Source organism: Pimephales promelas, chromosome 8, assembly GCF_988280905.1.
Source record: "Pimephales promelas chromosome 8, fPimPro1.hap1.1, whole genome shotgun sequence".
Classification (NCBI taxonomy): domain Eukaryota; kingdom Metazoa; phylum Chordata; class Actinopteri; order Cypriniformes; family Leuciscidae; genus Pimephales; species Pimephales promelas.
Genome location: NC_142776.1, coordinates 38,225,799 through 38,248,197, shown reverse-complemented (window position 1 = coordinate 38,248,197; position 22,399 = coordinate 38,225,799). Strand labels below are relative to the sequence as shown.

The window sequence follows — 22,399 nt, the reverse complement described above, 5'->3', positions numbered from 1 at the left end:
TTCAACCCAAATTTGGGTCAAATATGGACAAAGCCAAATGTTGAAATGTCTAAACAATGCTGGGTTGTTTCAACCCAAATTTGGGTCAAATATGGACAAACCCAAATGTTGAAATGTCTAAACAATGCTGGGTTGTTTCAACCCAAATTTGGGTCAAATATGGACTAACCCAAATGTTAAAATTTTGTCCTTATTTGACCCAAATTTGGGTTGAAACAACCCAGCAGTGCACTTTTAGATGTACTTTGCAGTGAAAACGAGTGAAACACTGTCATCTTTCCACCATGCAAGTCTGTCTAGTGATGTAATTAGCTAGAGTTAATACTCTCTTATGGGAATAGACTTGATTGACATGAGTTATCTGCTTGTAAACCACCTCTCGTCTGTAAAGCAGTCCAGTCGTTAATAATGTCAGGGCAAGCGTCGGGCCTAACTGCACCATGGGATTGATTGGACATGCTGACCACCGGCCAACCGCAGGTGTTCAAGAAATTGTGTGGCAGTTTACAACAGCTTGAACAGGCAGCATGACTTTATGAAGACTTTCATTCTTAGTTTTCATTTTCTTAAAGGAGTAGTTCACTAAAAAAAAAAACTTTTGCTGATAATTTACTCGCCCCCATGTCATCCAAGATGTCCGTGTCTTTCTTTCTTCAGTCGAAAAGAAATTAAGGTTTTTGATGAAAACATTCCAGGATTTTCCTCCATATAATGGACTTCAATGGGGTCCAAACGGTTCGAGGTCCAAATGAGAGTTTCAGTGCAGCTTCAAAGGGCTTTAAACGACACCAGACGATGAATAAGGGTCTTATCTAGGGAAACGGGCGCTCATTTCAATGATCCGCGAGTCATTTCGTTGAATGAACGAAAAAAGATTCGTTCATTTTGATGAACGAGTTTGAACAGGAGAATCACGATCATAAAACATAAACTTTTTTTATTTATTTTTTAAATGGCCGCTTGTTTCGCTTGATAAGACCCTTATTCATCGTCTGGTGTCGTTTAAAGCCCTTTGAAGCTGCACTGAAACTCTCATTTGGACCTTGAACCGTTTGGACCCCATTGAAGTCCATTATATGGAGAAAATCCTGGAATGTTTTCATCAAAAACCTTAATTTCTTTTCGACTGAAGAAAGAAAGACATGGACATCTTGGATGACACCAGCATCAGCAAAAGTTTTTTTTAAAAGTGAACTAGGAAACTCACTTTTTGTTGTAATTTGGTTGCTAATTCTGTGTGCAGATCCCGAGTCTCAAAGGAAACGGACGGTTCAGAATGTTCTGGATCTCAGACAGAACCTGGAGGAAACCATGTCCAGCCTGCGAGGGGCTCAGCTCAGCCAGAGGTGAGAGAGAATCAGCATCAAAAATCACAGCCAAACTCATTTTTTTCAATGAACCATGGGAGAAAGCACCACATTGTTCTTTGGAAACAAACTTTACACACATTTGTGCCACAAAGAGCATGAATATAAACAAGGCTGTATATTATACACAAACGATTACTTTTTCCACAAGCATGCCGCCTCCCACGTCTTTTAGGAGAGTTTCCACTTCAGTCGTTCAAACACCTGCCTGCCACGGTCATAAATACACAACGAAACACTTTCCATCACTGAATATTTACAAACACACACACAAATCAGCTGCTCTCAAGGCTTTACAGACTCAGACATACAAATATCAATTCACAACTACAATATACAGCATATAACAGGTGTACACTGTAAAAAAATCTGTTACATATACAGGAAAACTCTGTTAAAAGTACGGTAGCAACATTTTAGGTTTTACAGACTTTGACCGTATTTAATTTTACAGCAATAAACCGTATCATTATTTGATATAATGTTAATTTACTGACATTTTGAAGTATTAATATCTGTTTTGTTCATTTGCAATACAACGACAGCCATCAATGACAGCATTAAATGATCAATCAAAGCTCATCATTATCAGCTCTTCCACAAGAAAGTTCATACTACTATATAGAAGCTGCACAGTGTCATTCACACAAACATTAAACAACATCATGGTAACATGTTGAAATTTTAAAAATGAAATAAAAATTAATTTAACAACGTTAAATGTAACATAAAACCCTAATGAACATAACTGATAAGAAAAAAAAAACTAAGAAAATTATGAATAAACAGCTAAAATACATTAAATGTCAAGTGTCACGCAGGGAATTGTGGGAAAGTCAATTTACATTTTTTCACTGTAAATTATACAATGACTTCTTCTTTTTCACTTCCAAAAACTGTAAATTTAACAGTATTTTACAGTAAAACTACATTAAATGTACCATTACATATATCACAGTTATTTACCGTATATAGTACGGAAACTTTCTGTTAACCAATTAACAGTTTTGCACTGTAGCTTTTTTACAGTCTTTTACTGTTAAAATCACGATCATTTTTTACAGTGATATACCGATCAAAGTGGCCGATAAATGTGTATGTGTATGCTGTTCAATAACTCAAATATCTTATCAGCCAATCACATGGCAGCAGGTATTTGTTGAAGTTCAAACTGAGCATTAACGGGGAAAAAATGTGATTTAAGTGTCTATGCCATGAAGATTTAAGGTGGTTCTGAGTGACAGAGAAGCTCCAGACAGTTTCTATGCTTCATCCTGATGAACATACAGTATTCTCCTTCCCCAAAGGTGTGTTATAGATGTGCTTAGCATAGCAATTGTGCTAACTTTTATCTCAGTTTTGCCCCTAGAGATCTCAGCCTGACATCAAACCTTACTATTCTCTACCCTACTAAGTTTCTGAGTTGAACATTTTTGTAGTCTATAAGCATGATCTCTAGACCTGCAGCTAATGTACCCTCCATTTTAACAGAAGATCTGATGGTGCAGGCGTAAAAATGATTCAGACTAGATCAGCCACCCCCAGATTCACAGCCACACTAATGTATGTGTGTAATGAGCTTTTCTGTAACATGATGCTTCTGTTATCCTTTAAGACATGGAGGTTCATGGACTGAAACAACTCATGATGACTCAAAATAGAGGTGCAGTGTTTGATTGTTCATGTCTATTCACATTATACACTAGTATATGTGGAGTCTGTTATTATCAAGATGCACTTACAATGTGATTAACAACATGGACGCTTTTAAGTTTTCATGTTTTTTTAGGGCTGTCAAACGATTAATCAATATATACACACACATATGCATGTATATTTAAGAAAAACATATTATTTATATATAAAATATTTATGTAATATAAATGTATATACAGTAAACACATGAAAATATTTCTTAAATATTCATGCATGTGTGTGTATTTATTTATATAAAATAATTATACACAGTGCACCCACATATATTATGGAAACACAAACTTTTATTTTGGATGCAATCAATCGTTTGACAAAAAAAAAAAAAAAAAAAAAAAAACTAGAGCTGTCAAACGATTAATCGCATCCAAAATAAAAGTTTGTGATTATATAATATATGTGGGTGCACTGTGTATAATTATTTTATATATATAAATACACACACATATACATGTATATTTAAGAAAAAAATATTATTTATATATAAAATATTTATATGTAATATAAATCTATATACAGTATACACATGAAAATATTTCTTAAATATTCATGCATGTGTGTGTATTTATATATATAAAATAATTATACACAGTGCACCCACATATATTATGGAAACACAAACTTTTATTTTGGATGCAATTAACCGTTTGACAAAAAAAAAAAAAAAAAAAAAAAAAAAACTAGAGCTGTCAAACGATTAATCGCATCCAAAATAAAAGTTTGTGATTATATAATATATGTGGGTGCACTGTGTATAATTATTTTATATATATAAATACACACACATATACATGTATATTTAAGAAAAAAATATTATTTATATATAAAATATTTATATGTAATATAAATCTATATACAGTATACACATGAAAATATTTCTTAAATATTCATGCATGTGTGTGTATTTATATATATAAAATAATTATACACAGTGCACCCACATATATTATGGAAACACAAACTTTTATTTTGGATGCAATTAACCGTTTGACAAAAAAAAAAAAAAAAAAAAAAAAACTAGAGCTGTCAAACGATTAATCGCATCCAAAATAAAAGTTTGTGATTATATAATATATGTGGGTGCACTGTGTATAATTATTTTATATATATAAATACACACACATATACATGTATATTTAAGAAAAAAATATTATTTATATATAAAATATTTATATGTAATATAAATCTATATACAGTATACACATGAAAATATTTCTTAAATATTCATGCATGTGTGTGTATTTATATATATAAAATAATTATACACAGTGCACCCACATATATTATGGAAACACAAACTTTTATTTTGGATGCAATCAATCGTTTGACAAAAAAAAAAAAAAAAAAAAACTATGGCTGTCAAACGATTAATCGTATCCAAAATAAAAGTTTGTGATTTTATAATATATGTGGGTGCACTGTGTATAATTATTTTATATATATAAATACACACACATATACATGTATATTTAAGAAAAAAATATTATTTATATATAAAATATTTATATGTAATATAAATCTATATACAGTAAACACATGAAAATATTTCTTAAATATTCATGCATGTGTGTGTATTTATATATATATACAAAATAATTATATACAGTGCACCCACATATATTATGTAAACACAAACTTTTATTTTGGATGCGATTAATCGTTTGACAAAAAAAAAACTAGGGCTGTCAAACGATTAATCGCATCCAAAATAAAAGTTTGTGATTATATAATATATGTGGGTGCACTGTGTATAATTATTTTATATATATGTATATATATATATATATATATATATACACATGCATGTATATTTAAGAAAAAAAAAATTATTAATATATAAAATATTTATATGTAATATAAATCTATAAACAGTATACACATGAAAATATGTCTTAAATATACATGCATGTATATATATATATATATATATATATATATAAAATAATTATACACAGTGCACCCACATATATTATATAATCACAAACTTTTATTTTGGATGCGATTAATCGTTTGACAGCTCTAGTTTTTTTGTTTAGGAAAACAGCTTGTCGTGTTTCCACTTCCACAAACAAGCCTTTTATCAATTCAGAATGTTTTAGTAATAACGTGTGATGAGTTTTTAATCAAAACCGGCAAATTGTTCAGTAGTATTTTGTAGGGGTGTCACGATTTCGATATTAAATCGAAATCGATCGAAATTAATTCAATGGTATCGAAATCGAAATAAAAAATGGTATCGTCGATACTGCCACGCCCCATGTCGCGTCCGTGATGGAAAGTTCGGATCGTTTTACTGACTCTATTGTTCAATCTCGTTCATCAAAATTAACTAAACTTTTTTTCTAGTCATTTCAGGGGCTTTAAATGTTATACTACTAAGTTATGTTACTTGTTTTTGTTATATTTTAAATTTGGCAATGGTGTAGTGTACATTGTAAACAAATTTATATTGCATAATGCATAAATGTGTAGTCTAAAAATTGCATAGCAATCTGCGCTTTACATTTTTTTTTAAATCGAGAATCGAATCGAATCGTGACCTTAAAATCGATAACTTAATCGAATCGAGGATTTGTAGAATCGTGACACCCCTAGTATTTTGTTATAGCATAATGATTATGGTTAGTGGTTTGATCAAACTCTTAAACTATATAATAGTAAATTGTACACAAGTGCATTTGTGCTGATGCTACAGATATAATTGACACATCAAAATGTGATAAAATTGTACAAAGACAGACATCCTAACAAATGCATAATGCATCGCAACCTCTTACAGTGCTGTGGCCTTGTGGTGGTCATTTTTCAATGGGCAAACAGACTTTTTTCAGACAGTGCAAAAGAGTAGTTTAAGTCTGATCCTGCCCTTGATTTTAGTAATGAGAAGATCTCTATAAATATTCTTGCCACACAGTGCATGACTTGGAGAGAGCGGGAACTTTGCTTTGGCTTCAGTAGGATGTGATGTGGCACTGTAAGAGAATGGAAAAGCCAGTCATGAGGTTTGGGAGTGGCTGGGCCGTCAGTTTGTCCAATGCCATGAAATAAGACTGTATGTGTGTTATTTTCAGTCGTACAGAGAAATAAAACATTTATTCTGTCTAGAAACTCCCACACGGCCCTTTATCTCCTTAGTCCAGGTCCTCTGCTATAATGCCAGAATAAATTTAGACATAAGCATTAGTATTTTAAATTTTTATTTTATTTATTTATTTATTGAGAAAACAGTAAAGGGGAATACAGAGACATTTGAATCCATAAAACAAAAAGCATTACAATTCTGCATCTTATATAACAAATCAATCATGTTTCTAATACATTAAATTAGGGCTGTCAAAACGATTAATCGTGATTAATCGCATCCAAAATAAAAGTTTGTGTTTACATAATATATGTGGGTGTACAGTGTATAATTATTTTATATATATATAAATACACACACATGCTTGTATATATTTAAGAAATATTTATCGTGTATATTCTGTAGATAGATTTATATATAATTTATATTATATATAAATATAAATATTTTATATATAAATAATATTTTTTTCTTAAATATTCATGCATGTGTGTTTTATATATATATATATACAAAATAATTATACACAGTGCCCCCACATATATTATGTAAACAGAAACTTTTATTTTGGATGCGATTAATCGCGATTAATCGTTTTGACAGCCCTACATTAAATACAACAGTTTTGATGTGTTTAGAGCTAATTATACATAGACATCATCATTAATATTAAATGCTCGATTTTTATTTTTACAGTACAATAGGATTATTATTACAATGATAATATATTTTAAAAATTATTATTTTATAGCCATATTGATCATATCATCATCATCATCATCACAATATAATGTTCTTGTCCTACAAACAAGCACAGCAAACCTGAAAATATTTTTTTTAAACTTTTAGAATAACATTATTGAAGTTTCGATGGTTCTATTGTGGCTTATATGCGAGTAAAGCGGCTTCTGAAACAAGACCAAATGTGGGCGGGGCTTGATTTTGTCTGTGGGGAATTGATTGGATGGTTATATTTGCTATTGGTGGATCTCATGCAGAGATGTATAGTAACGAAGTAGAACTACTTAAGTACTAAAATGCTGTATCTGTAGTCTACTAGATTATTGTTTTTTTCTTATACTTCTACTTTTACTTCAGTAGATATTTTCGATAAATTTAATACTTTTCGATATTTTTTTAATGTTCTGCTAGTTACTCGTTACAATTATAAAAATTTTACGAATGATTCGTTGCAAGTTAGCTTTCATACTGCCTAAATCACACGCCAGTTTTATAGGGTAATGGTATCGATCGACTCAAACATTGGCAACTAATGCAGGGGTTGTCCTGCAATGACATTTTTTGGCGGCAATTTGTATCCCGCCAAAGCGCCTTATTTGATTGCTAGTTCAAACTTTTGACTGCTTTCTTTAATAATTACATGACACAATACTTGTACTTTTACTTTTAGTACTTAAGTAGTGAATTTTAAAATAAACAACTTGCAATACTTAAGTACAAAAAATGTTGAATACTTTAGTACTTCTACTCAAGTCACTTTTTTGATAGAGCACTTGTGCTTTTACTCAAGTCCGGGTTTCTAGTACTTTACACATCTCTGACCTCATGTGAGTGACAGGTTATAGCCCCGCCCTCATCATCAGAGAAAGAGATGAGGAAGGAGAAGCTATTTCGGCACAAAAAAAACAATGATGTGCACGTAATAAATCAGTTTTGATTTCATGAACCACATGCCAAATTAACCGAATAACCCATGTGCATTTTATGCCTTGATGGCATCAAATATTTCAAAGCACTAGTGCATTTCTGGTATTTTGCAGAAGTGGGTAAAAATAGCTACTCGGTGTTTATGTGGTGTTACATTATTCATTTGAGCCGGTGCATCTGATTTGGTTATGCAATCTGCATTCTCAACAGATGAAGATGCTCGTGCATCCTTTCCTTTAGTAGGTCATGAGTTCCTGTGGCCTTCATCGGATGCGTCAGTAACTCTCTCTCTTTCCGTCTACAGTTGTTTGGACAGCAGCGTGTGCTACGACAGCGATGAAACCAACGCTCGTAGCATCTCCAGCCTCTCCAACCGTTCCTCGCCTCTCTCGTGGCGCCACGGCCAGTCCAGTCCTCGTCTGCAAGCCGGCGATGCCCCGTCCTCAGCCGGATCCAGCTATCTGTCGGGAAGCAAAGCCTCGTCCCAGTACACCTCTCAAACGATGCCCGCTCGCTGCTCCAGCCGCCTCAGCCACACGGCACGCGGCGAGTTCATCGAAGGCCTGGACGCCGGAGACGGCGACCTCAAGTCTGGTTACCTCAGTGATTCGGATGTACTGTGCAAGAGCCTGGACGACGACGACGACAATCTGGCCAATGGGTGAGTGTCTGCGTGTAAATAATATTCTCAGCCTGTGAAGAGGGTCATAATGTCTGATCTGAAGTGTTCATAAGAGCTACTGTAATGTCAAGAATGAGACCAGGAGACCCAGTACGGTTGTTAACCTGCCATGTAAGTACGCTAGATTAAAAGGCAACAGTGAGCAGAGCATCAAAGAGGCTCATGCTAATTATCCACATTAGCAGAGAGAGCCGCGGGGACGCTGGGAACGACGGAGCCCTCCTGGTTCGTAACATTAATACAGGGAGTTTGTGTACAGGACACCCCAAAATGCAGAAAAGTTAGTTAGTTAGAGCTCGACGACTCATTTTTTCTTTGTGATATGTGATTAGATGTTCATACGCACTACTGTATAAACTTTTGGGGTTTCTTCTGCTAATCAAGGCTGCATTTATTTGATTAAAAATACAGCAAAAAAAATTTACAATTCAAAATGACTGCTTTCTATTGCAATATAATTTAAAATGTAATTTATTCCTGTGATGCAAAGCTGAATTTTCAACGGAAAAATATTTTTGTGGAAATCGTGATACGTTTTTTACCGTATAAACTTTTGGGGTTTCTTCTGCTAATCAAGGCTGCATTTATTTGATTAAAAATACAGCAAAAACAGCAAAAAAAAATTACAATTCAAAATGACTGCTTTCTATTACAATATGATTTAAAATGTAATTTATTCCTGGGATGCAAAGCTGAATTTTCAACGAGAAAATATTTTTGTGGAAATCGTGATACGTTTTTTACCGTATAAACTTTTGGGGTTTCTTCTGCTAATCAAGGCTGCATTTATTTGATTAAAAATACAGCAAAAACAGCAAAAAAAAATTACAATTCAAAATGACTGCTTTCTATTACAATATGATTTAAAATGTAATTTATTCCTGGGATGCAAAGCTGAATTTTCAACGAGAAAATATTTTTGTGGAAATCGTGATACGTTTTTTACCGTATAAACTTTTGGGGTTTCTTCTGCTAATCAAGGCTGCATTTATTTGATTAAAAATACAGCAAAAACAGCAAAAAAAAAAAATTACAATTTAAAATGATTGCTTTCTATTACAATATGATTTAAAATGTAATTTATTCCTGTGATGCAAAGCTGAATTTTCAACGGAAAAATATTTTTGTGGAAATCGTGATACGTTTTTTACCGTATAAACTTTTGGGGTTTCTTCTGCTAATCAAGGCTGCATTTATTTGATTAAAAATACAGCAAAAACAGCAAAAAAAAATTACAATTTAAAATGACTGCTTTCTATTACAATATGATTTAAAATGTAATTTATTCCTGTGATGCAAAGCTGAATTTTCAACGAAAAAATATTTTTGTGGAAATCGTGATACGTTTTTTACCGTATAAACTTTTGGGGTTTCTTCTGCTAATCAAGGCTGCAGTTATTTGATTAAAAATACAGCAAAAACAGGAAAAAAAAATTACAATTTAAAATGACTGCTTTCTATTACAATATAATTTAAAATGTAATTTATTCCTGGGATGCAAAGCTGAATTTTCAACGAAAACAGTATTTTTGTGGAAATCGTGATACTTTTTTTTTTTTTTTTTCAGGATTTTTCCAAAAAATCAAAAGAACTGCATTTTTTGCTACAGAAATCTTTTGTAATGTTATAAATGTCTTTACCGTGACCGTCACGCTTGATCAATTTAATGCATCCTTGCTGAATAACTATGATGATAGTTTCTAGACAAAATCTGCTGATAGTTTCTGGTGAATTTAGTGTTTAAATCACATTGTTTTATATTTCTATTTTTAAATTAGATCTCAAATGTCATTTAGCAGTGGCTAGATTAACAAAAATATTAAACAGACACTCTGGACACTCTGGACCATCTAAATAAGGTGGTCACATATTTCACAGTGCTTGGCTTTTAAAGGGATAGTTCACTTTGAAATAAATTTTTGATATGTTTTATCTTATCTCAAGGGCATCCAAGTTGTAGGTGTCTTTGTTTCCGCATTTTTTGATATATTTTTAGGTCAAACCGTTCTTGTCTGTCAGTCATATAATGGAGGTCTATGGTCACCACCTCAAAGAGCATGCACAGAGAAGTCCAAATTAAACATGATTTAATGACTCGTAAATGTAAGACACGAAACGAGCGGTTTGTGTGAGAAAACGAAGAGTATTTATATCGTTTTACCTCTTGTGAGTTATAAACGATATAAATACTGCAATCTTTATATGTTTTTTGTCATTCGGGGTGCCGTCAACATAGGGCCAATGCAAGTTGATTGTAGCCTATAGTAACAGTGTTCATTTTGCAGGTGTAAAACTAAAAAATACACAGTTTGTGCATGTTCTGTATTTGTAGTAGTTTGATAGCTTGCAGCTTTGAGGATAGCAAGATTGCACACACACCAAAATAATAGCAAGTAGGCATTTAGCAGTCCCTCAACAATCCCTCTGGAGCGATTCCAGTTTAAGCGTTTTGCTCAAGGAGATGGTCCTCACTGCAGAACATGAAATCCAGATCCAACTCCTCCCACCTTACATACTCCTAAACCTACCCAGCTCCACCCCTCAGATCTGGATTCGACTCCGCCCCCTGGATCTCGTGTGCTGCAATGAGGTGCTACTGTGCTCAAGGGCACATTGGTGACGGCTTGAACTAGCAACCTTGCACTCTAAAAAAATGCTGGGTTGTTTAAACCCAGCTTTGGGTCAAATATGTACAAACCCAAACATTGGGTTAAAAATGTTATAAAAATCTGGGTTTGTCCATATTTGACCCAAAGATGGGTTGAAACAACCCAGCAGTTTTTAGTTTTACTTCTTGAAGCCAAACTTTTGTGCGAAGTCACCATTTGTGTCTTTTTGCCAGTCAAGCCATCTGTCAGGTCTCGATTTCATTATAATCATTGTAATTTGCATGACCTTGTGTTCTTCTTGGAGTTTGATCTCCCGAAGACTGGCCTCGATCGGCTTTCTAATTCCTCTATCTGCTCTTTTTCTACTGAGAGCTTGAAATGATCAGCACACCTCATTGCTCGGTCTCACACCCCCAAATACACACGTTGCACATGTATTCAGATGATGAAATCCAGGCCAGTTCTCCTGGGCGTGAATCTGGGCTTTATCTGGGAAGCTCATGCAGAGGGATTTAGAGAATGCCGCATGACGGTGGGGTGATCAAACCCAGCCCTTGTTCTCACTCTCCACTAGAGAGAGAGAGAGAGAGAGAGACTTGCATAAAAAAGAACAGGCCTTAACAATACGGATGGACAGAGACAGTTTTGGGTCGGTTGAAGGAACTGTCACTTACATTATTGGGTCTTGGGTTAGGGTTAGCGTTTATATTTTAATATTTTTTTATATTATAATATTTATTAATATTTAACATATATTTTATATTTTGCATTTTTTTGCATTTTTAAGCATTTATATATTTTTTATATTATGACATTTATTAATATTTAATATAAATTTTATATTTTAAATAAGCATTTATATTTTTTGCATTTTTAAGCATTTATATATTTTTTATATCATGACATTTATTAATATTTAATATAAATTTTATATTTTAAATAAGCATTTATATTTTTTTGTCAAATTGTGCTAGTTAAATTTTTTTTCTTTATTTCTTTTTTTTTTTTTTTTTTGCTGCTTTTTCAGTTCTTCTACTTACTTAAAATGAGCTATATTAATACAATTGCGTACATTTTATCCCAGCTTAATTTCATCGTGTTGGGACTACATTAATCATGTTTTTTGCATTAACTGAAACTGCATGGGTGGATTTTTAGGGAAATGTTAGTGTTTAATATTTCGATTATCTTGGAGTTTCTATTGTTAAAGTTTTTGTGGTCACCATAGAGTGCAAGGTGAATTTTAACATTACAAACTGTTTGAAAATGTGAAGCACTGCGAACAGCATAATCGAAATACAAGTAAAAACAATGAAGAAATTTAAAACTACGCATTTAAAAATAATTACAAATGTTATAAAGTTATAAATAAGATATTGTCCGTTTATTACCAATATGCATTTATATTGAAATATTTTGAGAGCGTGGGGAGATTACGTCATTCGCAGTGCTTTATGGGAGTGGGCGGGGCAAAAGACAGAGATCTATTGGCGCATTTTGCTTGTTTCTACTCTGATTGGTGGAATTTTCTGTGCAGCATCATGGGTAATGTAGTTTTCACCAGGAATTCCACTGTCAACATGATTATTTTAAAACTAAGTTGAAATAATGAGGGGGCGCTTCAGCAGAAGCAAATATGATTGATTAACAATCTTGTAGCTCACAGTAGGTCTGTAAGTTATCGTTAAAAATGGTTTTACTCACTGAAGAGTGGGACTGAGGTTGTGGGATGGGTAGTTGACTATGGTAATTGTTGCATCATTCAATGAAGATAAATATGCGAATGTCAGTGCTGTGGCAAACTATACGTGTGTTAAAAATGAAGATAAATTCTTTTAATGTAAATACTTGCCTCGAGTAATTATGTATTAATTCACTTTATAGTTGGTTTAAATCAATGCATTTAAGTTCAAACTACAAAATTATTGGACAAAATAATCAGATCAAACTATTTGTTTAGTTGAAAAGGCTTAATTCATTTGCATAGTAGTAAGTTTTCCTGCATTTAATGTTTTTTTCTTTTATCTTTTAAGTGCAAGTTTTGTAATAGTTGTTTAGTTTAGTTCCTTTTATTGGTGTTTTGTGCAGAAGAATTGCAGGAGTTAATCGAGGGAAGATGAGTCTGAATCTGGTAACCATGGAGACGAGCTGAGGAGGAGAGCTGATGAAGGTTTTCCCTCGCAGATGCTTTAGTCTTCCTCGATCGATGTCATGTTCTTGAGCGATGCGATCTTAATCCCACAATACTTTTGATTTGTAATATGTAGTGAGTGAGTACCATATGGATATACTGTATAAAGACAGTAGAAGGGCTGTGATTAGTTTTGAGATGTGTCATTTAAACTGGAGGAGCTAAGCTGGCTAAAGTACCGCTAGTTGAGCTAAGTAATGTTGTTTGATGCCAACTGCTGAAGGGCTGCAGTTTGGACTCGATTTACAAATATAGGCAAAAAGCTGAGTCTGAAGTTAGACAAATATTGTGTATTGATTGTGTCTGGCCCGAGGCTGCATCTCCATGTGCTCCGCGCGGTGTGTTACCGTGTCCCCTGAGACTCGCGCGTTCGGTCCCCAACACATCCTGAATCTTTAATGCTAATATAAACGGATTCACGTGTGCTCACTGTAAAAAAAAAAATATTTTCAAGATTTGTTATCACAACATATTTTCTTTTGTCAAATCAACTTTATAATAATTTATTTAGTTGAGATAACTTATTATTTTGAGTTTCTGATGGTTAAATTAATCTCCTTCATTGTATTAACTCACTTTTTCCAGTTCAATCAACTTAAAATTTTAAGGCAACCCAGGTTACTTACTTTTTTAAGTTAAACCAACAATATTTTTTACAGTGTAGTAATCACAACATTTTTTCTTTTGTCAAATCAACTTAAATAATTTATTTAGTTCAGATAACATGTTGAGTTTCTGATGATTAAATTAATCTCCTTCATTGTATTAACTCACTTTTTCCAGTTCAATCAACTTAAAATTTTAAGGCAACCAGGTTACTTACTTTTTTAAGTTAAACCAACAATATTTTTTTTACAGTGATATAGTTGACTTTAGGGCCAGCGGCATATTTTTAGCATCATTAAGATTGTGACATTACTTTCTTGACAATGAAACATTTTCCCCTAAAATTCTTTTACAGGTATGAAAAATAATATTATAATACATATATAATACATAATATCAAATAATATAATAAATTGTACAATATATTTTTTGTGTGTATACAATATATATATATATATATATATATATACACATACTGTATATGTGTATATATATATATATTAATATTATGATAAATATTATATAATATTATATATTATTTAAAAATGGTGTGTATATATATATATATATATATATATATGAAGAGTTCAGATGCAAAAGCCTCTAAATGCCATTTGAAATTTTCTTCTAAAATGACCATTTTTATCAAGCTTGTATATTTAAGTTCAGTAATTTCACTTAAATGACAATTAATAGGTAATCTTCATTGCCATTTAAGTGAAATTACTGAACTTAAATATACAAGCTTGATAAAAATTATCATTTTAGAAGAAAATTTCAAATGGCACTTAGAGGCTTTTGCATCTGAACTCTTCATATATATATATATATATATATATATATTATGTATACTTAATAAAGTAAATAAAATAAAAATTGATACATGGCAGAGAAAGTAAAACATTCATATGCATTTCAATAATCAAGGATTTCAGGGTAGAATGTGCTGTAAAAATTAGCTCACAAATGCAGAACATCTTAATTCGCGTAAAAATAGGATTTTTGTATACAATTTTATTTTATTTCTATCTTTCTTAAATTGAGGGTGGTTTTGTTTTTATGACATTGATACGTGAACGTTTGGAAGCAATGTAAATAATGATGATGAAGGTAACCTTGTATTATCTCGTCTTCAAGGCTCTAAATTCCATTCCAGAAGAAAAATGTTAATATGAACCTTAAAATGAAAATAAAATTCAAAATATTTTTGTAACAATATGTACACAAGTTACTTGTCAGGTACACTCTAAAACGATGCTGGGTTAGCCACAAACCCAGGACAAACCCAGCCATAGGGTTACATTTTTGAATTACATTTTTAACCCAACGTTTGGGTTTGTCCATATTTGACCCAAAGTTGGGTTAAAACAACCCAGCATTGTTTAGAGTGTATTGTTCATAAAAACATTAGATGAATAGTTACCGTTTAAACTGTTATGTTTCATCCGCTCCCGCTCAAAGTCAATTTTTACTTAATTCAGTTTATATTTCTGCTGAAAAACTCACGATACTAAGAGAATGCATACAGTATGTGAGTTGTTGATCACACACACACACACTCTAAAAAATGCTGGGTTGTTTTAACCCAATTTTGGGTCAAATATGGACAAACCCGAAATGTTGGGTTAAAAATGTAATGTAAAAATTTAACCCACGGCTGGGTTAGTCCATATTTGACCCAAAGTTGGGTTAAAATAACCCAGCATTTTTTAGAGTGCACACTCAAAAAATCTATCTGGAACCTTATCTTAGAAAACAATGTTTACCTTTGTGTTTCAACAGTCCCGGCTCTCCCCTACTGTATGTTTTGCAATTAAATACTATTCCACTAATGTAATTAAATGTGCTGCTACTAATTATTTGTGAAATTTACTATCAATTTCTGAGTGAAAACTGTTTGAAAGGAAAGCAGATCTGGTGATGCACAGTACAATGGTGTGTAATCCCTCCTCCCGTCGCTCTCCATCTCTCTCTGTGTTGCAGCGCATGGGTCGTGATGTGTTGCCATAGTAACCCCCATCAGCCTGACTCTGTGTGACCCAGTGAAACATGGTGTGTGTGTGACTGCGGATGGAAAATGGCTGCATATTACGATGCAGGGCTGAAGTGAGAGGCTAATGAATGGATGTGTGCCATTGATTCTCTGTGTGTTAGTAATCATGTTTCTTTTCACGAGATCGGATGTGCAAATCTCGTCAGAGAAGTTATAGAAGCTGTTGCCATGATTATTAGAGTGAGGCTTATATAAGGAGTGTGGGTTTGCTGATGGTTTATTCTAAAAATAATGTAAACGTGAAAACTGTTTGCTATCGCATCACAAAATTGTGTTTAGAAAGACTGTAGGTTTAGTATAGAATATTGAAAACTAGTTTTTGTTGTTTTTAATTTAATAAAAGCATGAATTACCACATGCATACTTTACGAAACATTTTTTTAAAATTAAATTTACATTTAAACGAGCATTTATTTAAATAAAAAAATTACATTTAACAAGGCAATGCATGTCATAGTAAAATTTTAGCAAATTTAGAATAATATTTCATATCACTTTATAATGTGAAGATATATATATTATATTTATCAAGACTATGCATGTCATTGTACAATATGAAATATTTAAAATAATAATGATACTATTAGAAGAATATTTCTTTAAAATTAATATTTGTTTAATTGGTTTATAATAATGATGATAGGAGAAAATGAATCATAATTTATGAAAAGATATATTTATGTTCAATTCGAGTCAATTCGTTGCGTTTGTTGAATGAACCAAACAACTCGGAAAAAGATTCGTTCATTTTGATGAACGAGTTCGAACAGGAGAGTCACAAACGCGCATCACAGAACAGAGCAAGGCGAGCGTTTGTGCTTATAAAACTTAAATATTTTTATTTATTTATTTTTTAAATGGCCGCTCGTTTCGCTTGATAAGACCCTTATTCATCGTCTGGTGTCGTTTAAAGCCCTTTGAAGCTGCACTGAAACTCTCATTTGGACCTTGAACCGTTTGGTCCCCATTGAAGTCCATTATATGGAGAAAATCAAAAACCTTAATTTCTTTTCGACTGAAGAATAAAGTCATGGAACTACAGGACTCTACGTTGAAAATCCCCGTTTGTTGCTCGTAGTCATGTGACTGCAAAGTATGAATACGTTTACACAGGATGCAATCCATTAACCACAAGCGGATGGCTGACCAGTCTCTGAGCATGTGGACATCAGCTGTCCGTCAGACAAATAAACACACACACATCTGGAGAGGTGTCTGGGGTCTTCCGGGATGTTATTCTAGGACTCCCATTACATACACAAGCTCTATGTGTGGTAAGGCTGAATGCTCTTCACACGCTGTGACCCCTGCTGGAGACACACTGGAACTGCAGTGTTGGTGCCATTTCCTCACGGCTGTGGGTGTTTCATGTGGGTGTCAGTGAATTATCTCTATTATTAGGTTCCCTTTGTGGCAGTGCAGATATGAATGCTGTGCATTGACATTGAATTTCTGATAAACAAGTAAATATTATGGACACTCTTAAAAATAAATGTTCCAAAATGTTTTTTTTTTTTTGCAGTGATGCTATAAGAACCATTATTGGTTGCCCAAAGAACCAATTTTTTTAGTGTTAAAGGATTTTTTTTACTCACCCCCAAGCATCCAAGATGTCCATGTCTTTCTTTCTTCAGTCGACAAGAAATTAAGGTTTTTGATGATTTTTCTCCATATAATGGACTTCAATGGGGACCAAACGGTTCAAGGTCCAAATGAGAGTTTCAGTGCAGCTTCAAAGGGCTTTAAACGACACCAGACGATGAATAAGGGTCTTATCTAGCGAAACGAGCGCTCATTTCAAAAATAAATACAAATCTTTAAGTTTTATAAGCACAAATTTTAGAATCCGGGACCGGACCTTTAGGGCTGGAAAGATGCATCCATTTACTATTTGTGGATACACACTGTGTACATGTTATGATTATCCGTGTTTCCAGATGAGGTGCGTACATAACCTCGTGACCGAAGGAGCGCAGGCCACACACAGTGTGTTTGGACGTGTGTGTGTATATGTAGCCACATGAAAGAAATGAGATTCAAGCTTCATTTCACTCACAGCTCATATATCCCAGCACATGCTCATATGGGGCTCGTCGAGTCCTTCCCCGCCGGACTCTGGCGTGAACCTTAGAAGAAGATCTCGACATCAAACGTGAACAGAGATGAGTGTGTGCGCTTGTGGAAAAGCCATCAAGGGGTCTGTCATGGGAAGTGTGTGTGTTTCAGACACGTAGCCAGAAGTTTAACTCGCCAGTTTTGTCAGTATAGATGAATGGTGTTGTAAATCTCTAATCACTTTCCATGAAGCCGTGTGTGTAATGCATTATATCACCCTTATAAAAAGCACTGTGGTGATGATGGTGCTTTGATATGCTACCGTTCAAAAGTTTGGGGTCGGTAAGATTTTTGAAAGGAATGTCTGTTTATTTTAATAAAATACAGTAAAAACAGGAATATTGTGAAACGTTATTACAAATATTTAAAGATATTTTGTAATGTATTCCTGTGATTTTCAGCATCATTACTCCAGTCTTCAGTGTCACATGATCCTTCAGAAATCACTCTAATATGAGGATCTGATGCTCAGGAATTATTTTCAATGTTAAAACTGTGGAAACTGTGATTGATTTTTGAAGTTTAAAAGATAGCATTTATTTGAATATAAATGTTTTGTAATATTATAAATGTCTTTACTGTCACTTTTGACCAATTTAATGCATTCTTGCTAAATAAAACCATTAATTTCTTTCAAACAAATCTAACTGACCCCAAAATGTTACCGTGTGTGTACTTGTAAAACTATCTTCGTGAGGACCGGTTTGAGTTTTGGACCAGCAGAGTGACGACAAAGAGAGTAAAGCGAGGACATTTTGTTTGAAGGAGTAGTTCTCTTTTAATAAAACTTTTGCTGATAATTTACTCGCCCCCATGATATACAAGATGTCCATGTCTTTCTTTCTTCAGTTGAAAAGAAATTAAGGTTTTTGATGAAAACATTCAAGGATTTTTCTCTATATAATGGACTTCAATGGGGTCCAAACGGTTCAAGGTCCAAATGAGAGTTTCAGTGCAGCTTCAAAGGGCTTTAAACGACACCAGACGATGAATAAGGGTCTTATCTAGCAAAACGAGCGTCCATTTAAAAAATAAATAAAAAAGTTTAAGTTTTATAAGCTCAAATGCTCACCTTGCTCTGTTCTGTGATGCGCGTTCGTGACTCTCCTGTTCGAACTCGTTCATCAAAATGAACAAATCTTTTTTTGAGTCATTTCGTACGTTTTGTTTGTTGAATGAACCAAATGATGATCGTTTCGCTTGATAAGACCCTTATTCATCGTCTGGTGTCGTTTAAAGTCCTTTGAAGCTGCACTGAAACTCTCATTTGGACCTTGAACCGTTTGGTCCCCATTGAAGTCCATTATAAGGAGAAAAATCCTGGAATGTTTTCTTCAAAAACCTTAATTTTTTTTCGACTGAAGAAAGAAAGACATGGACATCTTGGATGACATGGGGGCGAGTAAATTATCAGCGAATTTTTTTAAAAAGGTGAACTACTCCTTTAAAGGCCTGTTTGAGGGCCATGAGTTAGTTTTATGGATATGGTTAATAACTGTAGGTATAGGGTAAGGGTTCGGTTTTGGTACTTCAATGAATGTCCTCACAAAGATAAATGTACAAGAGTGTGTGTGTGCGCGCATGTGTGTGTGTGCTGTGCTGAACATGAGCAGGTCCAGTAATGCAGCTGTGTTTGTACACGCTGGACGCTGCTGAACATCTGGACTCAGTTACTGGCTCTCCGGAGGGGTTTATGGGGGTGTTGCCTGTGAAAGAGGGACTCCTGATCTCAGTCGGATAGTTTCAATGGATGAGAGTTGGATTAAGCGTGAACAAAGACCGTGATTTCGCGTGACTCAGCGATGAATGCAGGATTCTCGCGCGGGGAGTTTCGCCCTCTGACGACATCCGCGTGTCTGAACACAACCATGTTCTTTTCAAAGTGAGTAAAGGGTTTTTTTTAGTGATTATGAAGGGGAAAATCGTTTGGCAGCAGTATGTTTTATTTACTAATCCCCGATTTGTTTTTAAGGATTATCAAATTGGACACTGTTCTGTATTATTTATTATAGAGCCGATTGGTTCAGTTTCAAATTCTGATTGGATAAGTCGAAGTGATATAGCCAAAGTAAACACACCTCTGATGAGTTGAATGATGTACACTCTCAGAAAAAAAGGTCCAAAACCTGTCACTGGGGAGGTACCTTTTCAAAAGCTACACTTTAAGACCTAAAATGTAAATAATAGCACCTAAAATGTACATATTAACACCTAAATGTATATAACAGCACCTAAAATGTACACATTAGCACCTAAAATGTACACATTAGCACCTAAAATGTACATATTAGCACCTAAAATGAAAATAATAGCACCTAAAATGTACATAATAGCACCTAAAATGTACATACGCACCTAAAATGTACATATTAGCACCTAAAATGTACATAATAGCACCTAAAATGTACACATTAGCACCTAAAAATTTCATATTAGCACCTAAAATGTACATAATAGCACCTAAAATGTACACATTAGCACCTAAAAATTTCATAATAGCACCTAAAATGTACATAATAGCACCTAAAATGTACACATTAGCACCTGAAATGTACATAATAGCACCTAAAATGTACATAATAGCACCTAAAATGTACACATTAGCACCTAAAATGTTCATAATAGCACCTAAAATGTACACATTAGCACCTAAAATGTTCATAATAGCACCTAAAATTTACATATTAGCACCTGAAATGAAAAAGTTTAGCTTTTGAAAAGGTACAGCCCCAGTGACAGCATTTGTACCTGTTTGTCTGAGAGTGTAGAAATGAGCTCGCAACCATAATAGCCTACTTTACTAATGAACTACAGTATATACTGGTGAAAGAATGTGTTATTGTTTTTATTAAACAATTATAAAAATAATACTGCTAATAATCTAGTGTTTTAATGATGTACAGTGGAATTGAATTGGATTTTATATTTTCAGTTTTCATTTTAATTGTTCAGAAAGTTTATTAGTTTTATCGATTTTTCATTTCTTAGTAAATTACTTCAGTTACGTAGTTGTCAATGCAGCATTTTTCATTTTCGGTTACGTTCCAAATTGGATATTACAATTTTATTTCAGCTCTTATTTTAATTAGCAGAAATAGTTTTAGATTTAGATGACAATGTAAATATGTACTGTGCTTTAAACCTATAGTGCAAACAGATGTGTAATATGAGAATAGCAGAAACGGAGTGGCTCCTGTTAGTTAGAGACTAACCAGAAACTGCAACACCGCATGCAAAGTGCATGTTCATGTTTACAGAGGTCAAAGTTGAGTCTAATTAGGATTTTTTCAAAGTGTTTTTCGTCCTTTTGAAGTGGAGGGATATTTCATTGGTCAGTTTTATGTTAGGCTAACTGTGCTTGTTTGAGTCGGTCATCTGGTACATAGCTCAAGACTCACACTCTTTTTTTTTCTTCTTCCTCTCTGTGTATTGTGTCACTTCACCATTATGGGTGTAACTCAAAATATAGTCACAGCTGATATGAGTGCTGAACCGGCGCTGGGAGTTGTCACAAAGCCCCACATGCTTTTCATATGGAATAAAGTTGGGAGGAGAACATAATTGCTCAATATTTCAAGCCCAACAAAACCTCCCCACCCAAAATCATTCCTCATTTTTTTAATCACACAGAATACAAATCAACCAGCCAATTTGAGCTACAGCCAGAATAAACAATGGCTTAGGACTCTGTGTTTTAGTCACATTTGAGTTTTCTTAAGTCATCCGTTCTTCATAAAGACCCCGAAGGACCTGTTAAAGTTATCGGTGCCACTCCAGCCTTTATTCCTGTCAACACTTGAGGGTTTTTGTGAGAATAAAACCTAGTTTAGAGGTAGTAGACCAAGTTATTTGGACATTAATTCCACTCAAACTCCCATTGTTGAACAGTCAAAGTTCAGATGTTTGAAAAAAAACTTTTGCTGATAATTTACTCGCCCCCACGTCATCCAAGATGTCCATGTCTTTCTTTCTTCAGTGCAAAAGAAATTAAGGTTTTTGATGAAAACATTCCCGGATTTTCTCCATATAATGGACTTCAATGGGGACCAAACGGTTCAAGGTCCAAATGAGAGTTTCAGTGCAGCTTTAAAGGGCTTTAAACGACACCAGATGATGAATAAGGGTCTGATCAAGGACCCTTCGAGTCATGACTCGAAAATAGATTTGTTCATTTTGATGAACAGGAGAGTCACGAACGCGCATCACAGAACAGAGCAAGGCGAGCATTTGTGCTTATAAAACTTAAACTTTGTTATTTATTTTTGAAATGGCCGCTCGTTTCGCTTGATAAGACCCTTATTCATCGTCTGGTG

At 33.8% G+C, this 22,399-nt stretch overlaps 1 protein-coding gene across 2 annotated transcripts in view; it reads left to right on the top strand.

Annotated features, from left to right (window-relative positions):
• The window catches only part of nav1b (neuron navigator 1b), a 75,243-nt gene that overhangs the window by 5,560 nt on the left and 47,284 nt on the right, over positions 1 to 22,399 (top strand). For both annotated transcript variants that reach the window (XM_039653810.2, XM_089134518.1), the window contains exons 2-3: positions 1,244 to 1,346; positions 8,135 to 8,491. In XM_039653810.2, the coding sequence (XP_039509744.2) occupies positions 1,244 to 1,346; positions 8,135 to 8,491 (460 nt within the window). The remainder of the gene's footprint in view (positions 1 to 1,243; positions 1,347 to 8,134; positions 8,492 to 22,399) is intronic.